Source organism: Sciurus vulgaris, assembly GCF_902686455.1.
Source record: "Sciurus vulgaris genome assembly, chromosome: 16".
NCBI lineage: Eukaryota > Metazoa > Chordata > Mammalia > Rodentia > Sciuridae > Sciurus > Sciurus vulgaris.
The window spans coordinates 27,303,135-27,318,971 of NC_136477.1; the positions used below are offsets into that span (position 1 = coordinate 27,303,135).

Below are 15,837 nucleotides of genomic sequence, written 5' to 3' on the forward strand. Positions count from 1 at the left end.
CTCTGGGACCAGGGGATCTGGTTCTTCTGGCTCCCTGTTCTTATTTCTGAGAGTCTAAGCTAAAGTTGGAAAGATTTTGACTGAAAAAATGTATTTGGGGACATTTTTTTCTAAAAAAATTTTTTGAATGAAAAAACAATTGCCGTGAGATATTCAGATGTCTCAAGATATTTTCAAACTTCCCCTCTATTTCCCCACCCAGGTAGGAAAAGATTATTTTTTATTTTTTTCATTCCTAATTCATAATTTTAGACTAACTACTTTAGAGAAAGTCAGCAAGCGAGATGTTTGTCCAAAGGGACTATGTGCTTGTACTTTTCAATTTAAAACATTTGGTGGGGGGTACTGGGGATTAGCCTAGAGGCACATCCCCAGGCTTTTAAATTTTTCTATTATTATTATTTTATTTGAGACAGAATTTCACTAAGTTGCTTTCCTGAGATTGGCCTCAGCCTCCAGAGTCACTGAGATTATAGGCATATGCCACCCTACCTGGCTAAAACAGTTCTTTATTATTATTATTATTAGCACAAACACATTTATTTACTAACCAAAGGGATAAGCTTAGTTAAACCAACACTTTGAAATAGTTGCATGTAAAATATTTGTGATAGAGATAATTGAACACAGTAAAAAAAGAAGAAGAAGAAGAAGCAGCAGCAGCAGCAGCAGCAATGTGGAGATTTGCTCATTGAACTGAGCTTCTTCATTCTTGCAGCTAATTCCGGTCCAAACTGAAGATGGAATTTTTTTTTTTTTAATGTTTAAATCTCTTTTAATTGAAGGGTTGAGCCTTTTTGCATTGTTGTGGATTCTACTAAATTCGGGTTTATTTCTACCATCTTAATTTCACTTCCTATCCATGCTTCTATCACACAACTCTCGCATCCAGATTTCCATCATGCTAATCCACCATTTCATTCCAGTTTCATGGCAGCCTGTTCCACATGGGTTTAACTTGTGTATCCTGATAACAACCCATCTCAGCTGTCTAGTTCCTTTTATCTCTTCCTCTGGGGAGTCTCCATTGTCACCCCATGGGATGCCTCTTAGAACACTCATTGCTGTGATGTTCGCACAAACCTGGGAGTGTGAAGAAGTTCACATCCCCTGGCCAATGGGTGATGGATAGAAACCAGAAAATAAGTCCTCCCCTCTTCCAAAAAAAAAAAAAAAAACTAGGAAATTAGGCAATATGTATCAAAGCAAAAAAAAAAAAAAAAAAAGAAAAAAGAAAGAAAGAAAGAAAAAGAAAAGAAGAAGATATCTTGTATGCACAGACTGCTTTTTTAGGAGCTGACCCATGAAACAGAAGTGGGATGTAGGAAAGAGAAAAATAGGGAACGATGATGGAAAGCCAGTCTAAGGATGCATCATTTGGGCCCCGCCATTGAAGATGGAATTTTTATTCTAATTTCTCATAGACCTGAGTACAGGTGATATTATTCATGACACACTCCACCACTAACTTCCCATCTTTCGATTTTCTCTTTATTGTGCTTTCCTTCCCATCCCATTCCTGATGCTGAACCAATGCACCGTCTGAGTTTTTCTGCCATCAGCTGTAGTTTCTTCAAACTTCTCTCCCAGGGTACAAGAAAACTGTGTTGTTTTCAAAGTGCTTTCAGTTTTTATGTTGAGCTTCTGGCCTTCAAGGGTAGTGACACAATCTGGTTTGGCATTGTGCCCATTTCCGCATAGTCCATCCCACTCCTAGTTCTTCCATGTAGTCATCCAAGCCTTTGCTGTCCACCAGGTGCCATCTTCCTTCCGGCTGCTGAATGGTGGCCATGGTGGGCATGGCGAGGGGAGTGGTTCCGACCCGGGTAGTGTGCTGTGTAACAGTTTTTATTATGATTAAAAATATAGAAGAGATGATCTCTGATTTAGCAACTAATAATATATGGTCACATTTACTTCCTATATCCTTTTAAATTTTTCTCTCCTGATTTGCTTAGGTATTTCAAATGCCCAAGTCACAGGGTCATTTCATACCAATATGCTTTAGAATTGGTCTTTGACAGACCAATTGAACTCTGAGTATGCTATCATGTTTAGCAAAATCTGTCATGCTTTTGCATCATTTAATACTCAATTTCTCCATTTGTCTCAATAATGTCTTTTTATTGTTGTAGCAAAATATACATGGCATAACATTCATCACCTTAACCATTTTTATGTGTAAAGATCAATAGTGTTATATATTCACATTTTTTTTATTGCAGACCTCTCAAATGTAATTACCATTTAGAAACCACCACGGTTTACTTTCAACATAATAGTAACATAAATTTATTTTTAAAAAAGCTGCATTTATAGCCCCTATAACTGGAGAGAATTTTAAGTAATTATGGATATATATTCTGAGCACACCAAGAGTTAAAAACGAAGAGTTCCTACTAAAAGGAATATTTTCAAGATGATCTGGTGACATCATATACATAGTTAAGACTGTGTTTTAATAAAGATTATTTGCAAATAAAGAAGTAAAATTTAGTAGATGAGTTATTCTTCTCTTGATGAAAAAAATTTTAGAAATGAACTACTGGTGATTTGTTAAGAAGGAAAAAAAAAAAGTTAAGCCACATATTGTTCTAGAATGCAGCACCTCAACTTCAGATCTGCCCTAAACATTTGAGATTATAAAATCCAAGTGATGTCTTGATGAGGAAACCATGCTGTATAGCTGTTCCAATTCCAATGTCTGAATTGAGTATCTCATGTCAATTAAATGTTCCCTAATACAGAAGATTGTGCTAAAGAGTGCTAAGATTCTGCATGCTTCTGCCATTCCCTGGTCCCGTCATGCTTGCAGCTGCCCCATGAGACAGCAAAAGATGTCTGGTCTCAACACTCCATACTGCTGTAGCTTTTACTAACATCCACCCTCTTCAATAAAGTCCACATTCCTTTAAGTTGCTTTTAATGATGACATCTGTAACAGCATCAAAAACAAACTGCACGTTTTTGGTGTCTGTGGCACAGGTGAAGTGAGTGTAGATCTCCTTGGTATCTTTTCTTCTGTTCAGATCTTCAAACTGGCACTGGATGTAAGCAGCTGCCTCTTCATATGTATTAGAACCTGTATATTCTGGATAACAGATAGTTAATGGACTCCTCTTTATTTTTTCTTCAAAAAGGTCTTTCTTGTTAAGGAAGAGAATGATTGAAGTGTCTGTGAACCATTTGTTGTTACAAATGCTGTCAAACAGTTTCATGCTTTCATGCATTCGGTTCATCTCCTCATCCTCAGCCAAAACAAGGTCATAATCACTGAGGGCCACACAGAAGATAATTGCTGTTACCCCCTCAAAACAGTGAATCCACTGTTTTCATTCTGATCTTTGGCTACCTACATCAAACATCTCGAAGTATAAATCTTTGAAGGTGAAATGTGTTTCCACAATGCCTGCAGTCTTTACTCTTGTCCGAAGAACATCTTGCTGAGTTGGAATGTAGTTGGTTTGGTTTATTCTATCCAGATCATTTAGGTAATATGAAGCAGAATCATTAAGCTGATACTCCCTGGACCTGTTGAAGCATGCCTGCACCCCACCATCTCGCCATAACCGTTTAATTACTCCTGCTAGTTCTGAAGTCATGACTCCTTCTTCAGCACTGCCAGCTAAAACAAATAATTGGCGAGCATCATCTGCTCTGGCAGTTTCCCCAAAATCAATCTTTAGCGGCCCCCTGGCTCTGATGATCGCAATGATAGACTGTATAGCATTGCTGTAGACAACGATTTTATACTGTTTACGTTCTTCCTCTGAATAACCATCCTCATGAATGATTTTCATGTGTTTCACAATGGTACTTTTACCAGATTCTCCAGCACCGAGTAGCAGCAGCTTCACTTCTTTGGTCGCTTTCTCCCCGTCCTCCCGCAAATCGCGGTCGATCAACTTGCTCCGCTCCACCGCCGCCTTGTCTTTGGCGCTCAACGTGCAGTCCTTGGCAGCGGCGGGAGAGGGAACCGGACCCGGGCTCTCTCACACTCTGCTGAAAGTGCAGCTCCGCGGACTCACACAGTGTCTACTGCTGGGCGGCGGCCCTCTCCGTCAGCTCCTATTCACATGTTTTGACAGCCTCTAGAAGTCTTTTCAGCTTGTAAAACTCAAACCGTATCCATTGAACAATAACTTCTCATTCCTTCCCTGCCGCCAACCCCCACCAATCTACTTTCCAACTATGACTTTTCCCTTTGCAAGCAGAGCCAGGACTGCCTCCTGGGAAGAATTGGGCAGATCCTGGGGGCACTGTCATACTGGGGCTCTGCTGCTCAGGGGATGCTGGAGAGGAATGTCATACCTCAGGGCTATCTTGCATATCCAGAACCCACGCAGAGTAAGGCTGGGGAGCTCTCAGAAGCTAAGTGGCCCAGGAACCAGTCTGACATAACACATTGACACTGCGAGAAAGCTGCAGTCACTGATAATGTCTGAGCATGCTGAAATGCCACTAGAGTTTGTTTCTGGGGTTAGGATAATAGATGCTTTTTACAAATATACTTCTCAATTTTTCTAGAATGAAAAGTGCAAAAACAATGTACTTTCCTTAAAAACAGATCAATAGCTTTAGATCAACAGATAATCCTAAGGAAGATGTCAGGACACAACTGATCTCCACATATCAGAAGATGTGTGGCTGGAATCAGGTTCTCAGATTCGAGAAGAGCAGTCCACTGGCAAGGCCAGGACCTGGGATGTGGCACACCCATGGTCACCCCAACCTGGTGGTGGGCAGCAGGCTCCTAAGCAGCTGCAGCTGAAGCTGGTACTCCTGGTTCTGTCTACTGAGGCCTGAGCCCACAAGGAGGGGCCCAGCTGTCTGGAAGCCTCTGCCAAACCCCTTGGAACCCACCCAATGGGCCAGCTTTCACCTCCAGAGTAGGAATTCACCTGACCTTGCCCTTTAGGGTTTAAGACATAGTACATACTGGAGGAGCCCTGGTTTGCTCAATAGTTAATCAGGTCTTTATTGATCACCTACTAAGTGTCAAGCACATTGAAGGTTCCAGGGACAACGGATCCTCTCTGCCTTAGTGTGGACCCCTCCCGAAGGAGAGGATAGGCACCAATCGAATCATTCCAAACGGATGTCAAATTGGCGTTTAAGTGTGGGAAGGGATGTCCTCTGTCCAGAGAGCTTGTCACACGTCAGCACTTCATAAAATCCTTTTTCTGCGTTGGCCAGGAATCCAAGTAAGCAGACTGCCTGCTTTCTTCTGGAAAGACTTTTTGGAAAAACCTGAGTTCTCTGGAGGAGGACTAGGTATCAGAAATATTCAGGTCCTCAGGATTGGGTGCTGGGATCCAGAGCTCAGCAGAGCAGATTAACTGGGATGGGGGAACAGAAATTCACGACTAGCTCTAACCAAAGCAAAAGACCACGAAGGGGGCTCCAGGTGATCTGGCCTTCTAACTGACAGGCGGCAGTGGGCAGAGATTTGGAGGAAGGGACTCCTGTTGAGGTCCAGTTTATTTCAAGAAAAATACAGGGTGTTAGGGACACGCCTCCGGTTTGGCTGCAAAAATCTTGACAAAGGTGGAAAGGTTTCCAGAGTATCTATGGACGGAGCTTTACAATTGTCCGCATCCTGACTGGTCCTGAAATAATAGATGGGACCTTGAGCAGAAGGCGGTTCCTCCCGGTGCCTCTGGGCTCTGCTTTGGAGGGCCGGGTAGAAGGCGAGGGCGCGTCCTCAGGAGACGCCCCTTCTGGTTGGCTGAAGCAGAGTGGGCGGGACCCTGGGAGGACCTATCGCATCCGTCGGGCAGTGCTGTCGGTGGCATTGAGGCTCTAAAGACCCAGGGGCGGATCCGCGCCTGCGCGGGAGAGTTTTATTTCCTACTGTCTGCCGGCGAGGCCCAAGACTAGTCGAACGATCCTGGCGGTGTGATGTTCAGGCTGCAGGTTGTTCTGGGCCACCTCAAGGGCCGACCTGAGTGGCGCCCTGCGCCGCAGGCCGCGCCGTGCTTCGGTAGCTTCCCGCAAGCCTCCGCCGCAGACGTGGTGGTGGTGCACGGACGGCGGACTGCCATCGGCAAAGCGGGCCGCGGCGGCTTCAAGGTGAGGCCTCCGGGGTTGGCCCCTGGGGTGAGACGGTGGGAGTTGGGGCCGGGTCGTAAACTCGGTAGCCCTGGGCCGGAGGCGGTCGGCACGAAAGCTGCAGTCTCTTTCTCTCGCTGCGGTGGATGTAGCGAGCCAGGCTCACCGCAGCTGCGCGTTTCGCTGCAGGACACCACCCCAGATGAGCTTCTGTCGGCCGTCTTGACTGCGGTTCTCCAGGACGTAAAGCTGAGGCCTGAGCAGCTGGGGGACATCTCCGTGGGTGAGTGCACCACCCAGACGCTGCGCTGGGGCCTCCTGGTCTTCCTGTCCCTCCAAAGTCCTGTCTTCCAGTTCCCGAGTTATCTTGTCACCGAAGGGAACTATTGAAGTCCACTGACTTCAATGTGATCTCCTCCTGTGAGCCAGTACAGCCCCAACCGCACACATTTTGCTCCTCCTCATGTATTCTGCCTAATAAGTATGAGAAAAGTAGGTGTCCCAAGTGCAGAAATTCTAGTGTCAAGGGATTCCAGAACTCTCAGGAGACCTGAAGCCAAGGTTCTCTATATGCTCTGTGCCAGAACAGAGATGAGGGAATGCCAAAACCTATCAAGTTCAGCACCTTATTTGCAGATGGAGACACTGGGATGGGAGTTGCAAATTTTGCAACACAGTATTGAACATAGGGCCTTGAGCTGTGATCCAACATTGCTTTCCACCCCTACAGCTCTTCCCTTGAACTATAGCAACATAGTATATGACGCCATTTCATCCAATGATTCTTCACTTAAGCCACTAATTACCGTTCCTCCTCTTCACAGTGACAATAGTTCTTGGAGCAGGATGACTTGGGGGAAGTGTACATATTCAGAATATTTCCCTTGCCCAAACACCAATGTGGCCTTAAGCTTTGCACTGTGTCCCTCTTTCCCTTATATCTTCCATGTTATGTGGAAGAGGACAACTACCCAGCTTGTGCTGATTTTGGAACAGCAATTTGCACTGACCAGTGAGCTTGGAACCCTACAACATGTAGGCTTATATATGACCTGAATAAATTGTATGTCTGACTCCCCCTACTCCATACTTGGAAATTCCAAAGTCTCAAGTGAGCCTACCAATGACTAGAAAGAAAGATTTGGAATGTTTTCTCTCTGGTTCACAGCAGCGCCCCAATTCCCAGGACACCAGTCTCATTCAATAAAGGTTTTCTTTTTTCCCTCCCACAGGAAATGTGCTTCAACCTGGAGCTGGGGCCATCATGGCACGAATTGCCCAGTTTCTGAGGTAACCCTTTCTACTTTTACCTCTGGGTTGGCCATTGTGACTCCTTAGTGGGTCCTGGACCCTGAAAATTCAGCCCATTGGGAGTGGGGATCAGGATGGAAACCAGATGTCAAAAGATGTCAGGGCAACCAGAATGCTTGGGATCCTGCTCTTTGGACCCAAACTTTCCCCTTCTTTGGGAGGGGAAAGGGTGTGTTATGCAGATCAGAGCCAAGACATACAGGTCTGTGGGACTGGAGCAAAGGTTTTCTGTGGCCTGATTTTTATTCAGAACAATCTGTTGCGTACTTTTTGGCAGTGTGGACTCTCCTCCTCTGTTAGGTACGTGACCACGTGAACACCTTGAACAGTGACTTTGCTTCCTAGCTAGTTGAGCAAGCTGGGAACTACAGACCCATCCCATCAGTAGAGACTGGGAGATTTGGAGGACTCTGGGGAAGGGGGAGCCTGGGCAGAGCCCTGATCATCTGGCCCCTCACCACTTGCTCTCCCAGATGGGCCGGGGGTGTTCCATTGTTTCTACCTGTAGCCTCTGACCCCATTGTCTTTGTCCTTCGAGTCTGTATGGAGTTGAAATAATAGGGACAGAACAGGAAAAGAAACCAAACCTCTAGGAACTGGCAGAGGCTCACACTGCTGAGCCTGTAGTTCAGGGTCTCCCACTGCCTGTCTCCAGAACAACCCCCAGCCTCATCTCCCAGCTGCTCACTCCTTGACTTTTCCTCAGTCAGTTAAACTATCTGCTTCCTGTCCTCCCTGCTCTGCCCATTCTGTCCCCATGGAGTGCTGCCCCTACCTCCTGTCTCTGCCCCAGCTAAATCCTGCCCAAAACACAGCCTCACCACTTGGACATGGCTTCCCTAAGCTCTCAGGCTTACAGTGAGAGACCTTCCTCTCCAGTAGGTAGCCTTGTGTTTCCCTGTGATGCTGCTGTGACATCTGGCCTTGCTCTTCTTCTCCACTAGTATATATGCTCTGTGTGTTGGTCAGACCTCCTCTAGGGCATGGTACTGTAGCACCTCAGCATGACACCAGTGGATCCCCATACTCAGTAGGGATTTTGGGAAAACTTGGTGGAATCAGTGAAGAGTGGTAACTGGTGTTATGGGATGAGTGGAGCTGGGCTGGGTTGCACAGGCCTAGAGAGCCATCCACCTGGGAGGCCCTCTGCAGAGTCTGGCCTGGGCAGTATCTCAGGACTTTCCAAGCTGCACCCCAGAATCACCAGGTGCATTCACTTTCTAAAGTTCTAGTTATGTATGAGGAGGGCCTGGAAATGTCCCCAGGTCTTTGTATTGTTGGCCTAGGCAGGTTTCACCTGAAAGACCAGCCCTCCTAGCCCCAAGCTGAGCCCAGTGTGAGAGCATGGGAGTCCTGGGGCAAGGGATATTAGAACAGTGGTGCCCATCCAGATGGGAACAGGCCCAAGAGGAGAGAATGGGACATGCAAGTTCAACCTTGTGGTTACTAGTAAGGCTGGGGAGGGTGGGGATGGTTGCTGGCCTATATTTGAGACTTGGCTTTTACTCTGGTGGCCTGTCCCAGCAACAAGTCCACTGCTCTGTTCTCTGGGGGAAGCAGAGAGGTCTAGTTGTATTTGTTCAATCATCAGAGAGAGAAAAAGTAGGACCTCTATGGCCTGATCAGGCTTCTGTGCCTCGGCTTAAGGAGAATCATAAGATTGAAGGATGTGCTTGTGGGGCCTGGTGGGGCGAGTCATGCACCTGTAAAGATGAGTTCTGTCCACCCCTGTCCCCTGGATCGGCCTGGCATGGGCTCAGGGTTACCAGGTTGTTCCCCTGATCTTTGCACCCTCTGAATGGGGCAGTCACATGGTCCTGGAGCACAGGCCTGCTGTCCATGAGAGCTTGGCAGGCAGGGTTGCTGATTGCGCCTCTCATCTTCTGTTCCAGTGGCATCCCAGAGACTGTGCCTCTGTCCACTGTCAACAGACAGTGCTCATCAGGGCTGCAGGCAGTGGCCAACATAGCTGGTAAGTTGGGACTGGGTGGCGCCCTCGGCCAGAGCCAGGGCCTGGTCCTGCCCCTGAGGGTTAGGGTCAGTGATGTTGCTGTCCCCTGGGCCAGCAGTGAGCATTTCTGAGAGGACTCTGAGCCCAAAACACTTGCAGGAGCTTCCCTCGCCACTGTCCCACATCTCCAGGACCCTCTTGGGTGTTTGTCTCTGGGGCTGGGCTGAGTGTCACCTAGAGAGCAGGTGGGACAGGGGCTCTGCTGCTCCCAGGACAGACAGACCTTGGTCAAGGATGGTTATAAAATGCTTTTGTTGCAGGTGGCATCAGAAATGGGTCTTATGACATTGGCATGGCCTGTGGGTAAGAATTTCTTTCTGCCAGAGCTCCTTAACCAACAATGACAATCAAACTAATTTCCCTGTCCTCAGTTCGCAGAGGCCTTGATTTCAGGATCATCCTCTGGCTCCTTTAGGCAGCTGGCTTGGTGTGGGTCCCTCTGGATGCAGTCTAGGAGTGGCCCCCAACTCTTACTGCTCAGGAAAAGCTCACATCTGAACACTAGCAAGGGAGGGCAGGTAGCCTCCAAGCTCTCTCTCTCTTGGAAATTTGTCTGGCTGGAGTGTGTGGGCAGAATAATGGGAACATATAGCCATTGGACTTTCTTCTCCAGCTCTTACTGATTTTTGATTATACTGGGAGAAGTGGAAGTTTTAGTTCCCTAAAACTGGGAACAGTCCTTCATTTTTGATTATTTGTTCATTTTCTCAGGTGTCTGTCCCCTTGTACTTACCTAGGTTTCTGGCTCCATACTGACTTCTGAGGGACATAGTCAGATATCTAATGATATGGTCACTGTCTCCAACACCCAAACCATGTCTCCATCTTTTCTTGCAGGAAATGTAACTCCAGAATTTTTTTTTAGTGCCTGCAGGTTTGGGCCAGGGGATGGGGGTTTCTGATGCTTTTAAGACAGGCTGAGGTAGGCCTTGGCAGGCTCAGGAGGTGACCAGCCCGGGTTGACATGTTTCGACTGCTTTTCTGTGTTTATTGACAGGAAACATTGCTGGCCCCTATCCAGGTTCATGCTGACCTGTACTGGAGTTTTCCTGACCTATGTCCTAGTTGGATGAGAGCCAACACCAGAACCAGGGACTTTGACAGGGCAAGAGCCACATCCCAGCCTGCCCTTTGATGTTTTTCGTGTCCCTTTCTTACTGGGGTAGAGCAGCGGGTGAGGGGAAGTAAATTGAGGAGAAGTGGTGTTGTCCTCACAAGTTCCTACGGGAGCATCTGTTCCCAATCAGGTTATGGAATGTGGCACTAGGAGACTGATGATTTGGGCCTTAGCATTGGGCTTGGGAGTGAACTCTGGAGCCAGAGTGCCTAAGATGGAATCCAAGCTAGGTGACAATCCTCAATTCCTTAGCACACAGGACCTCAGTGTTACCATCTCTAAAAGGGGATACCTACCTCAGCTCTGTCAAGGATTTTAAGAGGATTAAATGGAATCAGAAACATCTCTAACACCACAGGATGTGTGCCCTGTGGCTGATACTACAGAGCTTTCATGCCTGAAAAAGATTTGAAACTAGTGGTGTGAGCACCACTCTGTCAAGGTCATCTGGTATTAGTCTTGAAGATTTATGCCTCCCTCCTCACAGCACTTATAGAGGCTACCTGGCTTTCCTCTCAACCCCATCATATCTCCTGCATTGCAAATCAGTTTGCTCTTAGATGTGATCTTTGTCCTGACTTTAAATATATTTTTCTCTTTTCCATCTGAATTGTGGACTTTGGGGGCAAGGCCTGCACTTATTGCATATGTTTTCTGGACTGTGATGTATATTTCAAAGCTTTCTGTGGGAACTACCAATTGGCTGGTTCAATAGACATATAGGGAAGTATGCCCCTTGGAGTGTGGTCTGGGGTGGAGGTAGAGACAGACACCCAGACCCAGCTCTGCCTTGCTTGTCTCGTGGGCACTGCACTTCCTGGCTATTTCTCAATACTTGCCACATGCCCTGTATCCTTGGGTATGCTTCTGTTGGAACTCAGCTCCCTCCTCCTCCTCCTCCTTCTTAGGGTGGAGTCCATGTCCCTGGCTGACAGAGGGAACCCTGGAAATATTACTTCACGCTTGCTGGAGAATGAGAAGGCCAGAGATTGCTTGATCCCCATGGGGTGAGTGCCCATCTGTAGCTCCATGTACCTGTGCCCCCAGGCTCTGTCTCTCTAGGAGCAGGCACTAGATAGTCAAGCAGGGCATATGTCAGTAGTAGACTTTGGGAGTCTAATCTCATTCCTGCAGAGTATCTTCAACCCCTGAACAGTCTTATTTGGCCATGTATGTGCAGGTACTGAAGAACTTTCTCATCTGTGACTGGCAGTGCCAAGGCTTGGCCTACTTCCTGTTTTTGGCATCTGCTCTTTAGGGACTCTGAATATGGCACTTGATGTTGTTTATGCTTCCTGTTCCTCAGGCCCCCAAATCTCTGAACCTGAGTTTCCAAACATAGCCCACCCTGTCATGCCCCCTCTGAGGTGCTCAGTGACAAGTAGGCAGATAGCAGTATCCCTCCAATCCTTGGGAGCCTAGAGTGTTGAAAGCTGGGAGCTTTTGATCCCTGAACATGCTGGTGAGGGACCTAGGGCCTGTCAGATGCAACCTGTGAAGTACGCTGCATTGGTCCAGCACCTTGGTCAGCAGCCAGTGCCATTAAATTCTGTGCATCTACAGGGCCTGTGGGCAGGGAGGCCTGCCTCCCATGGATGTATGAGGAGATTGAGGCTGGAGAGGACTCTGTCTTGGTCCACACACTGAATCTCCAAGGACAGTCTGAAAAGCAGAAGCTCAGGCTCCAAGGCCTAGCTATGGATCTGGGCTCCTAGGATCAGGACAGGCCCAGCCATGGGGAGCAGAAAGCCAAGGTTTGGCCTTTCCAAAGGCCAGGTGGCATTCTCATCACCCCATGTGAAAGCGCTTGCCCTTGAGGCATAGGGGAAGCTGGCCAAGTGTGGCAGTGAGTGCCCCAATAAACCTTCCTTCCCCTCTCCTCTGTGCTGAGGCAGCTCACCCAGCTGTGCTGCAAATGCAGGCTGCCCTCCCTCTTTTGTGAGAGGGTGTCTTTGATGTATGAACTCTGAGCATCTGGCCAGCAGTGGTGACTCCTATCTGCCCCATGCCCATGCTGGGAGTGGGGTGACATTGCCTGATTCCTCACTACTGTCTCTGTGGCATGCATGACCCTGGTCCCCAGGATGCCAGAGCTATGCCCAGCTGGGGTACTATTTTGTCCTAGGATAACCTCGGAGAATGTGGCTGAGCGGTTTGGCATTTCACGGGAGAAGCAGGATACCTTTGCGCTGGCCTCCCAGCAGAAGTGAGTGCTGCTTGGGGTGGGACCTTGCCAGGGCTGGAGGGTGAGATTGTGAGGCCATCCTGAGTGGTCTGAGGTCTGAGGTGGACTGGTCCCAAGGGTACAGTAGCGTACTAGGGGGTTGCAAGTCTCCTCTAGCTGGAAAATGGAAAGGAAGCAGTGCCATTCTGAGCTGGTGGCCTTTCCCTGTTGCCTAGCTGACTGCCCGTGCTGAGTGCCTTCTCCCTATCTGGGCCTCAGTTCCCCCTCTGTTCTTAGGGGCATTAGAACCAGAACTCCTCTCTAATTAGCCACTGCGCGGGAACTGAACGTGGTAGCTAGAGGCTTCCTGGGGACCTGGAGTGTGGGACCAACGATGCCGTGGACTTGCTCTGTTAGCTTCTTGAGCAGGCCTGGGTCAGCCTGAGCATCCCGAGCCCAGGGCAGGTGCTGACATCACAGGATCCCAGGGGCTCAGGCCTTTGGGGCAGCAACAGACTGGGTGGGCAACCCTGACAAGGCTGAGGAAGGACAGCAGAGATGGAGTGGTGCCCCGGCCGGGTGGGCTTCTCCAAGGCAGGGACAGTTAGCCTCTTGGGTCAGGTAGGCATGTGGGCTTTGTTGGAAGCTCTGGGTTCCTCCCATTGAAATGCCCCTAGGTGTTGTAGTTTCATAGGGTTGTTAAGGGTAACCCTAAATGCCTTGGGGTTCAACTCTGTTTGAATTGGAAAAGAAGTCAAGGAGTATGGAATACGTCACTTTCGATTTGGGGGTCCTAGGGAAGGGGTGCAATTCAGATGTTGGGGTCAACCAGGAAAGCTGGCAGAAGCCATCACGAATGTTCCTGAGGCTCCAACCTCAGTGGAGCAGAGGCAACCGACAGGCTCAGTTCTTGGACGAAGGGCTCCCTTCTCCCACTTGAGTTTGGCATTGGCCATGATGTGGGTACCTGGGGTCGGCAGCAAAGGAGGCGCCGGATTACCCCAGGCAAGCCTCCCCCTCCCTAGGGCAGGGTTTCCTCAGGACGTCCAGCCAGTTCCTCAGGTGTCCCCTAGGACTAGACATGTCCCTGAATTCAGCAGGCTAAAGTTGCGTGTCTGCCACAGTGGGCCAGAGTGGGGACATGAGGAAGGGAGCTCCAGGGAGCTGAGCCTGCTGTCTGCTGCTGGCAGGGCAGCAAGAGCCCAGAGCAGGGGCTGTTTCCGTGCTGAGATTGTGCCTGTGACCACCACCATCCACGATGACAAGGGCACCAAGAGGAGCATCACTGTGTCCCAGGATGAGGGAATCCGCCCCAACACCACCATGGAGGGCCTGGCCAAACTGAAGCCCGCATTCAAGGATGGGGGCTCCACCACAGCTGGTGAGCATGGGCCAGACCCGGACTGGGCCATGGCTGGAACAGGGGCTGCCACCAGGCACTGCCACTGGGCTAGCTCTTCTACTGTGGAGCCTGGAGTAGACCAGGTCCCTCAGCAAGGACGCATGGGAGGTCAGATTCTCCTCTGTTTGGCCCTGATGCCTCCTCACCCCAATACTTCCTCCCCAGGAAACTCTAGCCAGGTGAGCGATGGGGCGGCTGCCATCTTGCTGGCCCGGCGGTCCAAGGCAGAAGAGTTGGGCCTCCCCATCCTCGGAGTCCTGAGGTCCTATGCAGTGGTTGGGGTCCCACCTGACATCATGGGCATTGGACCTGCATATGCCATCCCTGCAGCCTTGGAGAAAGCAGGTCAGTCCTCTCCTTCCCACCCTAGGCCTGAGTCCCCTCATGTCCTGCTGCTCGGTACTGGGGGAGGCCCTGTGGGTGCTGCAGAGTGAAGGTGGGACAGACTGGCACCCTATACCCAAGGCCTTCGTGACCCATAGCTGGGACCCATTCACCTGTCCCAAAGTTCCAAGCACACTAGGCAATTGTGGGCCTGCATGGGTCTGGGGAGACTCAGATGCCTGCCAGGTACCTCTATCACCTCAGGTCTGTACCTTGCCTGCAGGGCTGACAGTGAATGATGTGGACATCTTTGAGATCAATGAGGCCTTTGCAAGCCAGGTGAGTCTTAGTCTCATCATTGCTTGGGCCCTGGGCACCCAGTGGGAGCCAGTGGACAAGTTGCTCAGCGGAGGCGGCCAGAGTCTCTAGGCACTGCTCTGGCTCCTTCCAGGCTGTCTACTGTGTGGAGAAGCTAGGAATCCCCCCTGAGAAGGTGAACCCTCTGGGAGGTGCCGTGGCTCTGGGCCACCCGCTGGGCTGCACTGGGGCACGACAGGTCATCACGCTGCTCAATGAGCTGAAGCGCCGTGGGAAGAGGTGAGGCTGCTCCCCATGGGGTGTCCTGGGGTGTTGTGGGGGATGCTGAACTGGGGTGTCGACACGGGGGGCTGGGGAGGTCAACATTCACGCATATGCACTTTGAACTGGGCATACAGGGGCATGATCCCTGGTGTCCCTGAGGGTCAGCCTTGAAAGAGCCTCTGGTCTCAGAGGGCATCTGCCACTGTGATTGTGTGCCGAGGTGGGGTGTCAGGGGACTGATTTCCCACAGATCTGATCTTCTGGTTTTGCATCCCCTGTCAGGAGGCCTTGGTGGGGGGTTTGGTGGTTGGGCCCAGAGTGCCTGTGCCGCCAACGCAGTTCCCTTTGCCAGGGCATATGGAGTGGTGTCCATGTGCATCGGCACTGGAATGGGAGCCGCCGCTGTCTTCGAATACCCTGGGAACTGAGTCCCTCGCTCAAGGCACTACCCAGATGGCCCTGCTCTGGCCGCCAGAGAGTGACTCTAGGGAACAAATCCACCTGGGACATTCAGCATGGTGGTGACAAATGAAAGCACGTCCACTAATTTGGAAACTGTGAACACTGATGATGCAGTACAGGAACAGGCAGCGTGTTGGGCCATACGACCCGGCCTCCTCTAGCTGGGCCAGACAAAGTCTTCTGGGTCACCCAGGCTACAAGGCGATCATGCAAATCGTAGGGAACTGTGGCCTCATGAATGAGGTACAATGGACATAATAAACGTGTGTTACCTCATCTTGGTGGCTCTGGATTTTTCCAAGGGTTTGTGTTTTCCTTGCTGGACCTCGGTGTGCTCCATCTGAGTAGTGCGTCTGAACTGCCATGGTTTCCACGGTGGCTTGGGCTGTTTTTTGTGTTAGCTATGGGGACTT

General features: G+C 49.6%; 2 protein-coding genes and 2 pseudogenes across 6 annotated transcripts in view; 2 read left to right on the forward strand and 2 right to left on the reverse strand.

Moving 5' to 3' along the window:
- Positions 1-15,837, forward strand: part of SLC22A14 (solute carrier family 22 member 14) — a 130,175-nt gene that overhangs the window by 43,680 nt on the left and 70,658 nt on the right. The gene's annotated exons all lie outside the window — the stretch shown is intronic.
- Positions 1,406-1,820, reverse strand: LOC306645840 (fatty acid-binding protein 5-like; annotated as a pseudogene). The gene has a single exon. The product of its transcript is annotated as a fatty acid-binding protein 5-like (transcript).
- On the reverse strand, positions 2,441-4,061 carry LOC306646742 (guanine nucleotide-binding protein G(i) subunit alpha-3-like; annotated as a pseudogene). The gene has a single exon. The product of its transcript is annotated as a guanine nucleotide-binding protein G(i) subunit alpha-3-like (transcript).
- LOC306647199 (3-ketoacyl-CoA thiolase B, peroxisomal) lies at positions 5,819-15,700 on the forward strand. 3 transcript variants are annotated; one of them, XM_079116254.1, is made up of 12 exons: positions 5,819-6,072; positions 6,241-6,334; positions 7,284-7,341; positions 9,255-9,334; positions 9,634-9,676; positions 11,399-11,497; positions 12,616-12,696; positions 13,779-14,035; positions 14,222-14,401; positions 14,664-14,719; positions 14,832-14,977; positions 15,315-15,700. In XM_079116254.1, the coding sequence occupies exons 1-12, from the start codon at positions 5,902-5,904 to the stop codon at positions 15,388-15,390; spliced, it is 1,341 nt and encodes a 446-aa protein (XP_078972380.1). In that variant the 5' UTR covers positions 5,819-5,901; the 3' UTR covers positions 15,391-15,700. The 3 variants fall into 3 exon arrangements, with proteins under 3 accessions (XP_078972380.1, XP_078972381.1, XP_078972382.1); XM_079116255.1 differs by having other exon boundaries at positions 5,821-6,072; positions 13,845-14,035; XM_079116256.1 differs by having other exon boundaries at positions 5,939-6,072; positions 6,204-6,334.

What these genes read in the sequence shown, in the direction of transcription:
- LOC306647199 (XM_079116254.1), top strand. Translation starts at nt 5,902, where the DNA reads ATGTTCAGGCTGCAGGTTGTTCTGGGCCACCTCAAGGGCCGACCTGAG. An exon ending in CGAATTGCCCAGTTTCTGAG is followed by an intron (nt 7,342 to 9,254) that starts GTAACCCTTTCT and finishes CTTCTGTTCCAG; the next exon opens with TGGCATCCCAGAGACTGTGC. An exon ending in GACATTGGCATGGCCTGTGG is followed by an intron (nt 9,677 to 11,398) that starts GTAAGAATTTCT and finishes CCTCCTTCTTAG; the next exon opens with GGTGGAGTCCATGTCCCTGG.